This window comes from Aspergillus melleus (assembly GCF_016097325.1).
Source record: "Aspergillus melleus strain CBS 546.65 chromosome Unknown contig4, whole genome shotgun sequence".
NCBI lineage: Eukaryota > Fungi > Ascomycota > Eurotiomycetes > Eurotiales > Aspergillaceae > Aspergillus > Aspergillus melleus.
This window is the reverse complement of record NW_025763373.1, coordinates 854,754-870,969: the sequence shown is the minus strand read 5'-3', so window position 1 is coordinate 870,969 and position 16,216 is coordinate 854,754. Positions and strand designations below refer to the sequence as shown.

General features: G+C 51.8%; 5 protein-coding genes across 5 annotated transcripts; 2 read left to right on the top strand and 3 right to left on the bottom strand.

Moving 5' to 3' along the window:
* Positions 1 to 967: 967 nt before the first annotated feature.
* ARC1 (putative cofactor for methionyl- and glutamyl-tRNA synthetases) lies at positions 968 to 2,305 on the bottom strand (the record flags this gene model as incomplete). Its single annotated transcript, XM_046088970.1, has 1 exon — positions 968 to 2,305. The coding sequence occupies one exon, from the start codon at positions 2,303 to 2,305 to the stop codon at positions 968 to 970; it is 1,338 nt and encodes a 445-aa protein (XP_045944940.1).
* A 683-nt stretch (positions 2,306 to 2,988) lies between these two features.
* Positions 2,989 to 4,392, bottom strand: LDX57_007249 (pepsin-like aspartic protease; the record flags this gene model as incomplete). Its single annotated transcript, XM_046088969.1, has 3 exons — positions 2,989 to 3,116; positions 3,190 to 3,953; positions 4,016 to 4,392. The coding sequence occupies 3 exons, from the start codon at positions 4,390 to 4,392 to the stop codon at positions 2,989 to 2,991; spliced, it is 1,269 nt and encodes a 422-aa protein (XP_045944939.1).
* Positions 4,393 to 6,408: 2,016 nt separating this feature from the next.
* Positions 6,409 to 7,491, bottom strand: nbp35 (Fe-S cluster-binding ATPase; the record flags this gene model as incomplete). Its single annotated transcript, XM_046088968.1, has 2 exons — positions 6,409 to 7,355; positions 7,407 to 7,491. 2 exons carry the CDS (start codon positions 7,489 to 7,491, stop codon positions 6,409 to 6,411), a joined length of 1,032 nt encoding a protein of 343 aa, XP_045944938.1.
* Positions 7,492 to 9,450: 1,959 nt separating this feature from the next.
* CHO2 (phosphatidylethanolamine N-methyltransferase) lies at positions 9,451 to 12,678 on the top strand (the record flags this gene model as incomplete). The annotated part of the gene is made up of 4 exons (XM_046088967.1): positions 9,451 to 9,622; positions 9,781 to 12,376; positions 12,438 to 12,528; positions 12,622 to 12,678. The coding sequence occupies 4 exons, from the start codon at positions 9,451 to 9,453 to the stop codon at positions 12,676 to 12,678; spliced, it is 2,916 nt and encodes a 971-aa protein (XP_045944937.1).
* Positions 12,679 to 14,405: 1,727 nt separating this feature from the next.
* On the top strand, positions 14,406 to 15,662 carry MTR3 (3' exoribonuclease family protein). The gene is made up of 2 exons (XM_046088966.1): positions 14,406 to 14,657; positions 14,724 to 15,662. Exons 1-2 carry the CDS (start codon positions 14,522 to 14,524, stop codon positions 15,557 to 15,559), a joined length of 972 nt encoding a protein of 323 aa, XP_045944936.1. The 5' UTR covers positions 14,406 to 14,521; the 3' UTR covers positions 15,560 to 15,662.
* Positions 15,663 to 16,216: the final 554 nt, after the last annotated feature.

Genomic DNA, 16,216 nt, shown 5'->3' with positions numbered 1-16,216 from the left:
TTTTTCTATTCTTGGTTCCTCTCGATGCCCGCGGATTGTAGGGTGGTCTGATTTGGGCACCTATCGTATGTTTCAAATTCATGGAAAAGAAATATATCCCTAATTATGAAGCTGTTGTCTAACTAGGTACTTAAATCTACCTCAACTCCAGCCTTCGATCTCATTTTCCACAACATCTCCATCAACCAGTTGCGGACGCTATCTAGCAATCATCCATAATCACAACAGTACCACCACCACCTATAGAACCTCCGAACATATCTACATGCCTAGCCCAATGACCACCTCCCTTTCAATTTACCCAAATCCCCGCCTCCTCTTCACCCAGGAAAGCATACTCATCGGCCCCCGCAATCACACCTTCTGTGCAAGGGTCCCACGGCATCCGAGATCCTGACGAACGCCTGATCCTGTCGCGGGACCTTGGCTACTGTCACTACTATCTCAGGATGGATTTCAGCTTTCATCTCTCGCCGAGTTAGATTGGATCGTGGTGTTGGGGATTAGGGGTCAGGATTATGAGTGTGGTATGGTTCGGTGGTGATATTTTTCTGGGATTGTTGATTGGATTGAAGTCTTATGTTTATGGTTGAGTTGTTTTTTTTGTGAACTCTTGTTGCTACTTGGATAGTAGAAGGTAGGTAGGTAGGTAGGTATGTTGACTCCGAATATGTACCAGTCTTGTCGTTGGACTAGAAAGCGAAGCCAAGCTAGCTACCTAAGAAGCCACTACAATTGGATTGTGGATCACCCAGGAAAGACGTTGGAACAGAAATAGAGCAGAATTAGTTTCACTCGTTTGACACGTTAATTACTTGTCTGTTGACCATATCTACCTTACGCTGTTTGTAAATACAACGGAATAAGAGACTTAATGTTTGCACGCTTTTTTGTTTCTCTCTTTATTTTTGTAGAACAACCGCTTTGATTTGATGAATCAGTTCCCATCTGTCTTCAGATCTCCCGTTTACCGGACAGCAGCTCCCTTCAGGGTCTTGACAGTGCAAACCACACCCGAGGCAGTAATCAGCTTGCCAAGAGCGGGCTTGCCCTCCTGGCCCTGCACAGCAGGCACGGCACTGCTCTCGAAAGCCACTTCGAGGTTCTCGGTGGTCGTGAATCCCGGCTGGAACGTCTCCCAGACCTTCTTCTTGGGGTTGAGCACCTTCTCGGGCTCGCCCTCGCTCCAGCCGTCGAAGTAGATGCGCTGACCGGCGGGGGCGTCGGCGGGGGGCATGACCAGCTCCACGGGGCCGGCGTGCGAGTCCTCGCCCTCAGCCACGCGCGGGGACGCAGCCAGAACCATGGCGCACGACTTGATGCCGCGCATGGTGACGGGCTTGAGGTTGCAGACGGCCACGATCTTGCGGTCCTGCATCTCCTCGAGAGGGATCAGGCCGTTCAGACCCGAGCACACCGTGCGGACCGTCTTGCCGGTGGCCTCGTCCAGGGAGGTGTTCTCGCTGCCGGGGGCGTCGCCGCAGTCGATGGTCGACACGTACAGCGAGTCGGCGTTGGGGTGGTTCACAGCGCGCAGGATGTGGCCGACACGCAGGTCGATGATCGAGGGAGTGGGCGGCGCGGCGGGAGCAGGAGCAGGCTTAGCCTTGGGCGCCTTCTCTTTCTTCTCCTTCTTCTCCTTCTTGTTCACCCTGCCTTCGGGCTTCTCGGCCGGCTCACCGCCAGCAGCAGGAGCGGCAGCAGCGGCAGCCTTCTCGGGCTTGCCCTGTCCCACAACCAGAGGCTTGTCACCGGCGGCGGCAGCAGCCTTCTCCTTCTTCTTGCGCTCCTTCTCCTCCTTGGGGTCCACAGGCTTGGGCACGAATCGCACGTCGTTCACGTCGATGGCGATCTTCTCCTCCTCGGGGATCTGCAGGGCGAACAGACGGCTGTTCTGGACGAAGTCGACGTGGCGGACGAGGTTGTGGAAACCCTGCTCGCCCGTACGCTCCTCGGGGGACCACTTCTCGACCAGAGGGGCCACGAGGGCGTAGACGGCAATATCGGCGACGGAGGGCTTGGAGCCCAGCAGGGTGGTGCGGGTGGCCAGGTGGGAGTTCAGCTGGGTCAGGATGTTCGTGGCGACGGGCTTCTCATCCTTGACGAGGGCGGCCTGCAGGCCGGAGATGGTGTGCAGCCATTGCTTGATGTCGGCCTCCTCGGCCACGGAGAAGGTGGTCTGAGGGAAGATCTTGGGCGAGGCCGTCAGAAGGTCGGGCTCCGTGGCGTCGGGCGAGACGGCGGCGGGGTAGGAGCGGTAGAGGAGGGAGAGGAGCGACGACTCGGGGGCGGAGGGGATGGCCATTTTTGCGAATGGGCGGAATGGGAACCGGCGAGAGGGCGAGATGAGAAGCGGAAGAAGAGGGGCAGATTTGTTCGATGCCAAAAGGCGTCCACACCGCGGGGTTCTGGCGGCCCGCAAAAGGCGCCCGGCGAAGGGAGTCAACTTGTCGGTCGGCACAACTCCCGGGACAAAGTCTCGGGATTTAAAGCGAGTATGATATGATTTAGGGTGAGAAAGGGTTAATTAGAGAATAGAATTGATTAATTTAATGGGGTTCTAGCAGGATTGACTCGAAGTCCAGCAGCGAATCATCAACATCAAAAAGCGTCGCTCGCCATCAAATTTGATCTCCCGCATTCGGTTTAGCGTGGAAACAGGCCATTTGCAGGATGACTCAGCAGTTTGTTTCTTCGCCCTGACCCTAACTATAAAAAACCATAGATAATCTTTCAAATTGCCTTATTGATATTTTTTTCTCCCCATTAACGAAAGATAACCCAACATGCCCGACCCATAATCGGATCATATATATAGCTCACCCCACAAATTACGCTTGAACAAGGGTTTCCAGACGAATAAGTAATAGTAGCTCTGGAACACACGCCACACATGCACACACAAAAGGAAACAGGGGTGAAATGCTGGATCTTTCATGAGATTTGATTAAGATGGCTGGAAGGAATGCTTGGTTGGGTTGGTTGGGTTTATTTGGGAGACGCAAGACCCAGAGAAGGGCCCCGGAGATCGAAGATCACGAAGAACGCCTTGAGGAATACGTCGCCGAGGATCTGCATCGAGCTGCCCTGGTTGGATTGGATGCCGCCGTAGCAGACTATAGGTTTATCAGCAAATGCTCTTTTGGTGTATAAGGTAAAAAGACGAAAATAAAAGAAAGAACTGCTCACCCTTCTCGCCCGTGGTTCGGTTGGTTCCAACCTCGGAGAATCCGATCAGATGGCCAGGAACGGTGGCCAGGTGCTTGGAGCCGACGGCGATGGAAAGGCTGGGGAGGTCGGCATCGCAGGGGTAGATGTAACCGCTAGCACTGCTGGCAAAGATGGCACCGGGGACCTCGTCGTAGTAGGCATCCACCACGGCCTGGTCGAGCAGCATGAGGGAAGTACCGGTATCGGCAATGGCGGTGGGCGTCTCCTTGATGTCCTGCAGGGTTCCGTTACCGACGAGGAAGTGGGCCGTTTCGAATTCCCAGAATCCGTTGGAAGAATCCACCGTCACGTTGGAGATCTCGCCGGTGTACTTCTTGTGGTCGATGACGCCGAATTCGTACTCGCCGACGCCGTCGCTCTTCAGGGCGGCGGTCAGAACGGGCTCGTCCAGGGTCTCGGCGGCATTTTCGAAGAACGTTTTCTGGCTCTTCGGCTTGACGGTGTTGAGTGACGAGAAGCCCAATCCGACGAGACCGTTGGAGTAGGTGTCTTCGATGAAGGAGTCGGAGACCTCGTCCGGGATACCGATGGCTTGGTTCTTGACGGTGGCACCGCCGATGTTGACGTGTTCGGTGCCCACGCCGCCAGACGCATAAGAAGAATCGCCGTAAGAGATGTTGAACGTGGCTCCGGTGATCTCGGCAAATGTGGACGAGTTCGAGGGGTGATACACCGTGCGGCCTTCCTGCGCACTTTTGGGCAGTCGCGAATTCATGACCCAGCTTCGGACTAACAGTTAGCAATTCACACCCCAAAGGTCGACGAACACTAATTATTGACATACAAGTCGGCGGATCCGGTATCGAAATTGAGGACCAGCTTCTGGCCTCCGACAAGAACTGGAGACACAAATGCAGCATCACCCTGCACGGACACAGCACTGACAGCCCCCGATTCGGGTTCGTCAACCTGCTTGTTGTTGGTGGTGACATGCTTCACGTGGATTGGCTCAAAGTCCGTTAGGTCCAGACCCAAGTTGGTGGGAATGATCCCGTACTTCCGGTACGCCTTGCGCAAGGCTTCAGGGCCGTGAATAGCGTCATTCCCACGTCGGACCCGCTCAACTTTGTAGGACCTGCCCTTCCGTTGAGGGGCTGTCGGAACCGAAATCACCCCATGGGCGAAGAACAGGGCGAATAGGAAAGAAAAGAGGAACCTCATGGTGCTGATGCTGGGTTCAATCGGTCTCTCCGCTGATGATTAAATGAGTGATGGTGGTATGCTTCGTCAAGAAGCCCTCAAGATAAAGAATGATAAAGAAAAAACAGGAAAAATGAATGCCCAGAATAAATCTATTGTTTTTTTTTTTTTCTCCTTGTCTTTTCTTTTGCGCTCTTCCCCGGAATTATATCAAGTAACACAAAGGAATGGAATAGGGCCCAAGTCCCGACTTGGATACCTGAAGAGAGAAAGCACGAAAAGAAATAGATTAGAAGTAAAGAGATAAGTAAAGATCAGCAGCCTCGCAGAGCAACTGCTGCCAAAAAGAAACGGAGGTTAAAGGAAAGGAAGACAACGAAGGGAAAAGGTTAGAAGTTTAGCATGTCATTAGGATTATGTGAGAAGTGAAAGGAATTAATAGTGATCGTGCAGGGATCACTGGCCTTCTAATCGAGGGGAAGAAGGGGAAAAAATTAAAAATAAAAATAAGATAAAAAAAGCGTGCAGGAACCAGAATCTGAGAATCCACGAGAATGGCTGCGTTTCCAAGACTTCACGACAAGTACCAAGACGTATGCCTGATCCACCAATTTCGAGGACTAGCAAAGATCAGGGCCGATGGAGCAGCTCCAAGAGTCCGGCGGTGGAAGAAAGAACCAATGCATGGTGCCAGGAGGGACTCGAAGCGGGCCACCGGCTCATATGGCTGACACAGGTGGATTGCAGAGTGTGACAGCGTTTGAACTTTCAACGGTAGATCTCCATGGCGCATGAAAAGAGGATGACAGCCGCCGGCGAGGAAGAGCGTCGGGGCCAGTCAGCGACGGCCAGGCCTCCGTTGCCCCTGAGGGCCGCGGTGGCTTAGGCACTACTCCGTAAAGGTGGTGGCCACTGGGCAGGCACTCGACTCCCGTGAAACGCTGGGCGGAGGGGCGGCGTCTCCGGAAGGCCAATCACCGCGCCGGGCGGGTGTTTCAGCTGGGCTGGGGCAGGGGCCCCCGTTACAGCTTGCGTCTTGGGCTGGACTAGAAGTCTCCGTGCCGTTGCTTCTGTTGCTTCATGTTCGCCCTCTTGATCCGTGCACTCGAGGACAGAGAAAATGAAATAGAATAAAATAAAAATATGGTAGCCTAACAACACCTCGAGTCTGATTTGGTGCTACAGATACGCAGTATACGTACTACATGAGGTAGTTGAAAGTCTGTCTACCTGACTCCTCCGTAGCCTGTCTACTTGCACCATGAACATCGACGCTTTTGGCCATCGGTCGCATGACAGGGCAGATCTCTAACATGGACAAGCCGCTTGGTGGATAGCGTCAAAGTCAACCCTTCCTCGAGTTAGTGGAACCCTAGGTCCATTGTCCAAAGCATCGGCATGGCAAGACTGCAACGTCCCAAGAACCAAATGTCTCATGAATCGACCAGTAGGCAGGCATGCTTAACATCCAGTGGAACCCCCGTTGCGGTTTGTGTGTTGGAAAAAGAAGGGGAACAAGGTCCATTATTCAGCATCACTCGACCGCATGGAGCAGCCAAGCATTGGTTAAGATTCGAGGATCGCGATCAACGGAACGGCCAATTTATATATGACCGCGCTCCCTGGATGGGCGAACTTGGCATTACTGATTTTAGCATGCCCAGCTGGATGTATTACCCGGATGGTACAAGGCTGTCGCCCTGAGCCCGGATCGACACACCCTAAATTGCACTGGATTCTTAAAGTCGCTCTATTCCGACTGCCATGCTGTCTGTTTTCTCCCGCTTGGTCTGTGTTGGGTTGAGGGTCGGAGGGGTAGAATTCTTTGGATCAGGGGACTATGCATCAATCTTCATTGCAATTTTCATAACTGTGCTAATGATATGGTATCCAAAAACTAGTACCTCTATCCGTACAACGCCAAAAATAGTAAAGGGGCGGGAAAAAGAAAAGAGAACCCAACCCAACAATCCGTTTGAAAAAGCTGCCCCAATGCATCACGCTGGAGAAATCAAATGTAAGTAAGCATGCATATATTCATTCCATCATTCCCTCCGGTAGCACGGCGTCCGGATCCTCGCCGACAAGCTGGCCAACCGATCGCACAACCCCTTTGATTGCAGTCGATGCCGGACTATCCGGGAAGTTGTCCACAAAGCTCTCCCCATAATCACAAGCCATGCCCACTCGGGGGTCGAGAGGAACGGATCCCAAGAAAGGAATGCCCATTTTCTTGGCAAGACGCTTGCCGCCTCCGGTGGTGGCCCGGAAGATTTTGGACTCGTGCCCACAGCCGGTACAAACGAACCCCGACATGTTTTCCACCAGCCCCAAGACTCGAATTCCCGCCTTGCGGCAGAAGTCGATCTCTTTCCTGACATCCAGCAACGACACCTCCTGAGGCGTTGTGATGACAACCGCCCCGTCAACGCCAGATTCTTTCAGTAAGGAGTTGACTGACAAATGCTCATCCGAGGTACCGGGAGGCGTATCGATGATCAGGTAGTCCAGTTCGCCCCAATCAACGTCCTTCAGAAACTGCTTTATTAGACCGTTCTTCTTCGGTCCCCGCCAGATGACCGCATCGTCTCGGTTGGGCAACATGAACTGCACACTCATGGCACCCAGATTATCCGTCACCCACACCGGACTCCATCCAGCGTTGCTCACATGAATGGTCTCCGCCTCGACGCCCATCATCTTCGGGACTGAAGGCCCGGTAATATCGGTATCCATTAATCCAACGGTCGAGTCGGGGTTCGCCGCAAATGCATGGGCAAGGAGGGAAGAGAATGTCGATTTGCCCACGCCCCCTTTTCCAGAGAGCACCAGGATCTTGTGACGAATTTGCGCGAGACGTTCGGTGATGATGGCTATATCGGGGTCGGGTCCTTTCGGGGCGGTGGAACAGATCGATTGGTTGGGGCAGCCAGCGCAGGCATCGCCTTTACCGGCCTGCTCAGACTCGGGGCCAGGGCAGTGTTCTGTTTACCAGTCAGTGATGAAATGAGTGTTTGCGACAACAGACATCGTACCTGGCTCGGGAGCGACGAGATTCGGTGCCATCTTGGACGGCGCATCGAAGGAGGCCGGCGTGGGCTCCTCGAAAGAGGGCGCCATGGTCGTAGTTCAAGATTCGGCAGTGGTTCTTGAAAGTAACAGACTCAACTACGAAAGGATTAGAATATGAAAAGTATGTAGATTGAATGCACCGCAGTGTTGATGAAGCAGAGAATGGGAGAAATTTGGAGTGGCGGAAGAACTCATGGCGGGGGATGCTTGATAATCCACGGAAGCCGACAAATCAGGTGCTCGGATGACAAACACGCCGGGCGCTGCGGTTTCGGAGTCCGCGATAAGATCTGGTCGCGTTAGCTTCCATAGACCACTCGATATGATCTTGCCATTTTCAAGTCGAGAATGGCCGCCCGATGTTACCGGAGAGACATCTTCCTCACTACCTAAGATACTGGATCCTTCTCCGCACTATGGAGGTACGGAACTACGGATATACTACTGTATGTATTCTGTACCATGGAGGAGCTCTAAAAGTGAAGGATTGTCGACCCCAGGGAATAAGAAAATACCTCATCATTAACTGGACGGCTAGACCCTTGGCGATTATCTCCATCATATCAGATCATCAGATACTAGTCGATCACCTATATTCACGGGACTCCAAGGATGTTCTGTACGCAAGACCAGAGCAATTGGAGTCACTCTCGCGAAGGAAAGGAGGGCGACTAAAGACCGGGAGTGGCTCGAAGCAACCAGGATATATTATTCTATCGCGTGCCTCATCTCATCCTCTCAATCTCGGGTAATTGAAAGGAAATAGCGGTTACCATTTAATCCCCTGTTACAGACAGCCAGGAGGGGTAGAGTAAGACATGCAAGGTCAGAACTTTAACGCCGGTGGTCCAACCGCGCGAGAAGTCGTCGCTGATGATCTCATCGTCTTCGTCTCACAACCCGGTTCTGGTGGGGGCCTGAGGAAACAGGCACCAACCCTCTCAACGTCATCGTCGCCGTGCTCCGGGTGCCAGTCTGCCGACGATCTCGATCCATGGAACAAAGTGATTATCTTTAACAGAGCACAGGACAGAGCATCAACCATAATATAAATACGCATGTTTCGGAACGAGGCCACGGGCATGCATCCGGTCCATATGCAAAGCCGGATCGTGGTGCCCGTTGCGGCCATTCTCGTCGCTGCAGCCATGCATGTGCATATGCATCTATATCTGGGAGGAAAAGAGCAGACGAGTAATGATATGTCATAACGCAATTAATGGAAACCACCGCGTTGAAACCACCCGCAGTTACCAGTCTAGGTTATCCCCCAGCCGATCATCCATTCGACGGCACACCCCCCTCTTCCCGAGTAATAAATCCCTCTTCCGACCATGTCGAGCACAATAAAGAGTGCAGACGGTGGTCCGCACGCATGCAGCATCTCAGGGTGGCATCCATGGACTCTCTGGGTACTCGCTGGCAGAAGCAAGAAATGGAAGAATGTGCCAAGGATCCCAAGCAACGTTGCGTCTTTGTGGTTGAGGAGAAGCCTCCCTAGACTAGTTAGTGCGCAGTAGGACTCGACGATAGTTACTCCGCAGACCCTTACTAACAGTAACTCACCAATCCCTTCTTCTTCCTTCCGGCTGCTTCTTCCCTGTAGTGCACGGGGTTCCACTCCGGGATGAGGAGTCGCTTGCTCGTGCTATCTTGCTCTGGCGCGCTCGCTTGAGTCTGTCCCAAGATAAATACGCGGCCATAACTTCCTGTCAATTCGTCTTTCCTCTTTCTTTTCATTTTTTGTTCAAAATATACTCAATTCGAAGCGACACCAGTATTTTCTACTTCCCGCTGCCTCCGGGAGTCTTTGTCTTTACTTAATCTTTACAGTTGACGCCTCAACCAAGTGGGCTGGGGGCACAACCTCAGGCCAATCACCGCCAAAGCAAGCCCGCTGTCACATGCTCTGATCGCCTTTTCTTCCCTTGTCTCTCAACCCTTTTTGCCTTCCTTCTCTTCCTTCCCATCGTTCTTGTTCTTTCTCCCCCCCGTAGATTTGCAATCATGGATAGTGGCCTCTCAACAGGCACCCAGGCTGGGAATGAGGGACTTCGTGAAAGGAATGTGCCCTCCCAGTCCGCTCCAAAGCTCACCACGGAGGCCCTCACGGCCACCGGTGACGTCGAGCCCAAGGACCAGCACTCGAAAACATTTGGTCGGACTCCAGATGGCACAGGTAGGTCATCCTTGAACATGGTTTGATTGCAAACCAATTCTCCTTCTTCCCTCGACAGAACTCGATTCTTTGACAAGACTTCGCGCCTTTGATCGGGGTTTCTTTTCGATGGATCTTCCGAAGTTCAAGAGAGCTAATTCAGCATCACCATGCTATAGTCTTCACGGTCCCTCAAACCCATGACATGGTCTCTCAACTCCTGTCACCTTCGGAACCTAAAAACTTATCCGATCTTCTGGTCCTAGCTATTCTAGGTGCTCATATCTTTCTTCTCTGGTGGCTTCCCGCAGCTGCCAAAGTCCCCGTTTTCGCGGCTGTCTATCTGTTCTGGCGTGCGGGTTACAACGCTGGAATCGGTTGGCTGCTTCACAACCAGTCTCATCACAATACGCTTGTCCGCTGGGCGGAGAAGACCAAGATCTTCGTGAACCCCGCCACGGGAAACAATCCGCACCCGGCTCTCTACAACCTGATCAAGCGGGAATTGGAAACTAAAATTCGCAGTGACTACTCCTTCGACAAATCTCCGATTGAGTACAACACTTGGCTCGTCTTTAGACGCCTGGTGGATTTGATTCTGATGTGTGACTTCGTGTCATATTGTCTCTTTGCTATAGCATGTAGCCACCATCCCGCTAATGAGGGCGTCTTGATGACTGCGCTGCGGTGGTCCGCCGGTATTGTCCTGGTTCTATTCAACCTCTGGGTCAAATTAGACGCCCATCGGGTGGTAAAAGATTTCGCGTGGTACTGGGGCGATTTCTTCTATCTCATTGACCAAGAGTTGACCTTCGACGGGGTTTTTGAGATGGCGCCTCACCCAATGTATTCGGTCGGCTACGCTGGATACTACGGTATTTCGCTCATGGCCGCAAGCTACAAAGTGCTATTCATTTCGATCATCGCCCATGCAGCTCAATTCGCCTTTCTGGTTCTCGTGGAGAACCCTCACATCGACAAGACCTACAACCCTCCTCCTCCCCGGAAGCGTATGAGCGACCAAGAAGTCGCGTCGACAACGTCCCAAAGCACTGATTCACCCATCGCGCCATCATCCGTTGACGATCAAGTTCCCCACGCGCCAGCCTACTCTAGCAGCCCGCCTCCGTCGGTCCACAATCTGCTGGGGCTCCACAATTTGGATCTGCATAGAACGACCGACACCTCTTCCGTGTTGATCCAGTTTCTCGTATTCGCCCTGACCGTCTTGACGCCCTCCACTCGGTGGTATCAATTCTTTTTTGTAGCCAACGCTACAGTGTGGAGACTTTGGTACTCGGCTGGCATCGGGTACCTGCTGGATTGCCAGTCAAACCGCAAGTCCTGGACCCGGCACTTTGTCAAGTATGGGGAAACTCCCCAGGAGGCCTGGAATCAATGGAAGGGCACATATCATATTAGTATGGTCATGTGCTATGCCAGTTTCATTGCTGCCGTATGGAAAATGTACTCCTTTCCCGCCGACTGGGGCTACGGTTTGGTTCTGCTCCGGCACGTTCTGGGCGCGGGTCTGATTAGCTTGCAAATTTGGACTTGCGTCAGCATCTACGAGTCTCTCGGCGAGTTTGGGTGGTTCTATGGAGATTTCTTCTTCGACGAGTCTCCCAAACTGACCTATAATGGTATCTACCGCTTCTTAAACAACCCTGAACGTGTTTTGGGTCTAGCCGGCGTGTGGGGGGCTGTCCTGATCACCAGTAGCAGTGCCATCACTTTCCTTGCCATCTTGAGTCACATCTTGAGTTTGGCTTTCATCCAGTTTGTGGAACGCCCGCACATGCAAAAGCTGTATGGCCGAAGTCTGCGACAGGACGCCGGTCTCGTTAAGAGCTTGAAGAGGTCTCTGCCTCCCACGCTCAAGCAGCTTCACGGCAGTGTGGACAAGATCTTTGACGAGTCATTCGAATTTATCGAGGACATTATTGACAATGCGCGTCCGAAACTCGCCGCCGGTGTCAACACATTTGTCAAGGACACCACGGCCCTTTTCCAGAAGTATCCAGCACGTGTTACCATCTCACGTATCGATGAAGACCTGGCTGGATACAACTCCCGGGACTACTCCTTGGAAATCGAGGGCACCGACTCATCCTCACTGACCGAATCCGACGGCAGCAGCGGTAGAGAGGGCGCCAATGCTCGCATGCCCCTGGATCGACGAGGCGATTTGAAAAACCTGGTCTTTGAATACGGTGCGCCGATCAAGGTCAAATGGACCGCGCCTCTCAACCATAGCAAGAAGGACTGGATCGGACTGTACAAGGTGACGGATAACACTTCGCGAGAAGTGACACGGGTCTCCTCCCAAGCCAGATGGATCGCCACGAATGAAGGCTTCTACGACAACACAACGTGCGAGAAGGGCATCGTCACAAGTGATGTTGTCTCAACACCCCAGCGCGCGGATGGCGACGATTACGACATCGCTACAGGCGAGGTCGTCTTCTCTGGAGACAAGCTGTTCTGGACCCAAGGCACTTTTGAATTCCGCTACCATCACAACGGCAAGCACAACGTCATGGCCATCTCGAGACCCTTTGAAATCCGCATCAGTCGCTTCGACGAGGAAGACCTGCTCGGAGGCGACCAGGACCTTAGCCAAGCATCCGTGGAGAAGAGCTTGCTGGCCGTGGTCCGCAACTGCTTCGACCGGGACCCCGAGATTGCGCCCGAAACCACAGAAGAGCAGTTTGGATCTCTGGTCGAGCGCGACGGCAAATACGCCAAGCGGGTCATCTTCGCCGTGCATCAGATGTAAGTCTTCAGTCCTAATATCCCGTTTCTTTTATGTGAACTGCTTACTCACGAATCCTAGGTTCGGTATCGAGTTCGCCCCGGAAGTCGTTCGAGCAGATGGAACCGTCCGCAATCTTGCCTGGAGAATCTGCCATGCGAAATCCGTTCTTGTACGTCAAGTCAGCACCTCTCTCTCACCAACGTCCTCCCTCACCCTTGGTCAATAAAATAGCAAATGCTCACAACACTCCTCTATCCTATAGGCCCCATATAGCATGTCCCGAAACGGCGCCACGACACCGACCGAAAGAAAAGAGTAGAGAACAGGTTAAGTCGACGAAATGATGAGTACAATATTATGTCTTGTTCTTAACGCTCATGGTGGATATGAACAATGGCAAGATTTAAATATCTTGTTCTTTTTTTATATAGACAGGGCGAGGCGCTGAGATAGGTAGGCGAGGCGGTTCTGTCAGTTTTCTTTCTGCGTTGGTTTTGTTGCTTGTACGCTTGATTACAATCAAGATGAATGAAGCGTTGCTTGAAAGAGACCGGGATGGCGAAAGATAGGTGAGGGGGGCCGGATGCAAACGTTGCAATGTAATTTCACAAGAAAACTAAATATTGAAGGCAGAAAAAAAATGATATAAATGTTCAAAGTGGAATGAGTATTTGACTTTTTGTTTCTTTTATAGTTCGCTTATATTTTAACTACGCAGATATTTGGAGAAAAAGGGGGAAAAATGCTTTGTAGAGAACGATTATTTGTCATTACTGAAAAAGACTACCTTAAGTTCGAAAGACCTGTTTAAAACTACTGATAAAATGTCAGCACATTTGCTGCAAGCATAACAGGGTGAAATTTTCATCAAGTATGCAAAAATGGCGTAATCAGCCAAGCCGAGTTAACTCATCCCATCCCCTGCCGACTTCGATCCCCCAACATGCCATCCAAGACGAACGACATGCCGGAAAAAAGACGTCGACACAAGTCAGTCAAGCAAGAACCAGCAGGTACAGCACGAAAAGACAAGATGAAGCCCACAGCCCCAAACTCCACAACCTTCCTCCCTTTCACCTGCCGTCTTCCGTGAGGAAGATGGTGAGTGTAAGGTCCAGTACAAGGGAGAGGGGCGTGTGGATCTTGTGATTCCATTGCGCTGGCTGTTGGTCGATGCAGGCCCGAGGGGCGGTATCTCACGAGGAGATTCATTGAATGGATTGACTTGTTGTCATCATAAAGGTGTTTGGGGGGTAGAGAGTAGAGGAAAAGATCGTGACCATACCTTTTTATGGCCAAAGAGCTTTTGATCTTGTTGACAGGTTACTAAGATACAGTGTCTAAAGTTCTTCGAAGGGTCAGCAACCAATTGCTATAAAATGCGTGTGCAAGTAGAAAATGGGAAAGAAGCTTCGAATGGGATCAGGAGTTTTTGGTAAGGTATTTTGTTTTCTTCAAGAAATTTGCAGAAGCAGAACTGAAAAAAAATGTTTCTCATCACGGAAGCAATGGCAGTCTGGAGGTGCCAAAGGGAAAGGAAAAAGGAAAAAAAAAACCTACCCAGTTTGTTTACGAGATTCTGGTTGAGTGATGCTAGAGTACCTAAGATGTCTTCTTGGACGTTAGCCAGAAATTCCTGTAAAGATGTATAGGAAATTCTTGCAAGATGTAATGGTAGAAAGGGATCAGATGGTGATGCATGTTTGTTCAATGGCCCATTTATTTGTCGCCAAGAACTGATTTTGGATCGTAATCATCATAAAAGATGGTGGGAAAGGTGATGATGAATGGTTCAGGATTGATGATAGACTCACAGGTAAGAAAGTTAGTGACAAATAATTGTTGACTTTGAGCAATGTGACTGGTCTTCCTTCAGCATGAAGAAGGAAAACCGTCTTGTCCACAACATAAGTTGGGTTGTCAAGCAAGTAGGGAAGGAAGAGAGAGAAAAAGAAGAAGAGGAGAGAATTTAAGTGGGAAGAAAAACGAAGGAAAAATTGGCGCCGACTCCACCGCCCGACAAACAAAGCAAACATCCCTCAAAATTGTAGATTTCCGTTTCTGGCTTCCAACGGCAGCCGTCGGGAGTTTCACGTCTCGCCGGGCATATCCGTTCTTCTTTCCCTTTTATACTGCTTGGAGAGCTTGCCAAGTAATGTGTAATGACTGACCGAAGAAGAATCAATGGGCCGCCTGGCGGCACGAGGCCTGCGATCTTTGCCTCGTCTCTCAACTCCGCCTTTACTGCTACCGCAAGACCGCAACGGCAACGGCAACCGAACGATTTACGGAAGATATGTAAGGATCGCAATGCTTTGTTTACCACTACTAAAGGACATCGGGACTAATATGAGCTCTGACTAGTTTTGAAAACCGGCTTGATCCCCTCCGCGTCGGGTTCCGCATACCTTGAATTCGAACCTTCAGCCTCTTTGTCCGCCGCACGATCATCCCCTCAGTCTCTCATCCCGCCGTCGTCCGCACTGAAGCTCGCCTGTACAGTCCATGGGCCGAAGCCTCTTCCGCGCTCAGCTACCTTCTCGCCTAACCTCGTCCTCACAACCCACGTTAAATATGCCCCGTTCGCTGCGCGGAAACGGAAGGGCCATATCCGCGATGCCAGCGAGCGTGACCTCGGAGTGCATTTAGAGACTGCTCTTAGGGGTGTTATTGTCGCCGAGCGATGGCCCAAGAGTGGTTTGGATATCACAATCACAATCCTCGAGGCAGAGGATGACCGTTGGTGGGGTGATGCTCCGGACTCGCATGATTCCCCTTGGGGCATGTTGAACGTGCTTGCCGGGTGTGTAACGGCCGCATCTGCTGCCATCAGTGATGCTCGAATCGACTGTCTCGACCTCGTGGCCGGCGGAGTGGCTGCGTTGGTCTCTGATGAATCGGAGGAAGGGAAAACCTCCAAACCGAAGTTGATGCTGGACATGGACCCCGCAGAGCACAAGGCTATTGTCTCAGCATGTGTTGTGGCTTATATGCCTTCTCGCGACGAAATTACGGAACTCTGGCTGAAGGGAGACAGCTCGAAAGCGTCCCTTGCGGCCGACGACAAACGCCTCGCACATGATGCCCTGATCGATGGCGCCGTGGATGCGGCTCGAGGTGCACACACGGTTCTAGCGGAGGCTGTCAGAGAGTCTGCCATGCGTTTTGCTGGTCTGGATTCGGCGGGAAATGCTGTTTAATGAGATCTAACATCAAGGCGTACTATCTTTGGTTGTTCCAATATCCTTTGTCTGTTACCGTTTCTTATCAAATCAATCAATCAAAAATCTATTGACCTGATGAAGCCTATCTATTGAAACGGTAAACTATGCAAATGCTTCGTTGATTGAAGCAGAATCTCGTGTCTGTACGCCATAGCAACGCACACGTCTGCCGCGTGTCCACCGCGCCTCTCTAGCCGCTGTACACTCCTTCCGCTCCGTTCTATGTGGGTGTTTCTCGTAGAATGTGCGCGCCATAGCAAGTAGCCAAGACCCTGACCCGTCACTCAAAGTTCCTCGTAACTGATCGAGCCCTTTCAGGAGGGTGCTGGGTTCAGGAGCGCCGTCCTCGTCCTCTTCGCTCAACAGAGCAAAGCAGAATTGCTGGAGGAGGCCTGTTTGATGCATAAATTCGGCACCGTAGCGAATCGCCTGCGGGTGTGTGATGCATCGTAGTCCTGTCGAGATGGAACGTTCCACCAATTTCCTGCGGTAGGTGGTGTGCAGCGAGCAGTATAGCAAGACGTGCCTAGGGGTCTATTGTACCCATCCAAGCTATCACAGTTGATGACTACAAACTTGGGCTACAACCTACTTTCTGAACCGTTGCCCACAAGTGAGAGCAGCATTAACCCT

Coding starts and splice junctions, on each gene's coding strand:
- MTR3 (XM_046088966.1), top strand. CDS start 14,522: ATGACTGACCGAAGAAGAATCAATGGGCCGCCTGGCGGCACGAGGCCT. Junction 14,658..14,723: donor GAACGATTTACGGAAGATAT/GTAAGGATCGCA, acceptor AGCTCTGACTAG/TTTTGAAAACCGGCTTGATC.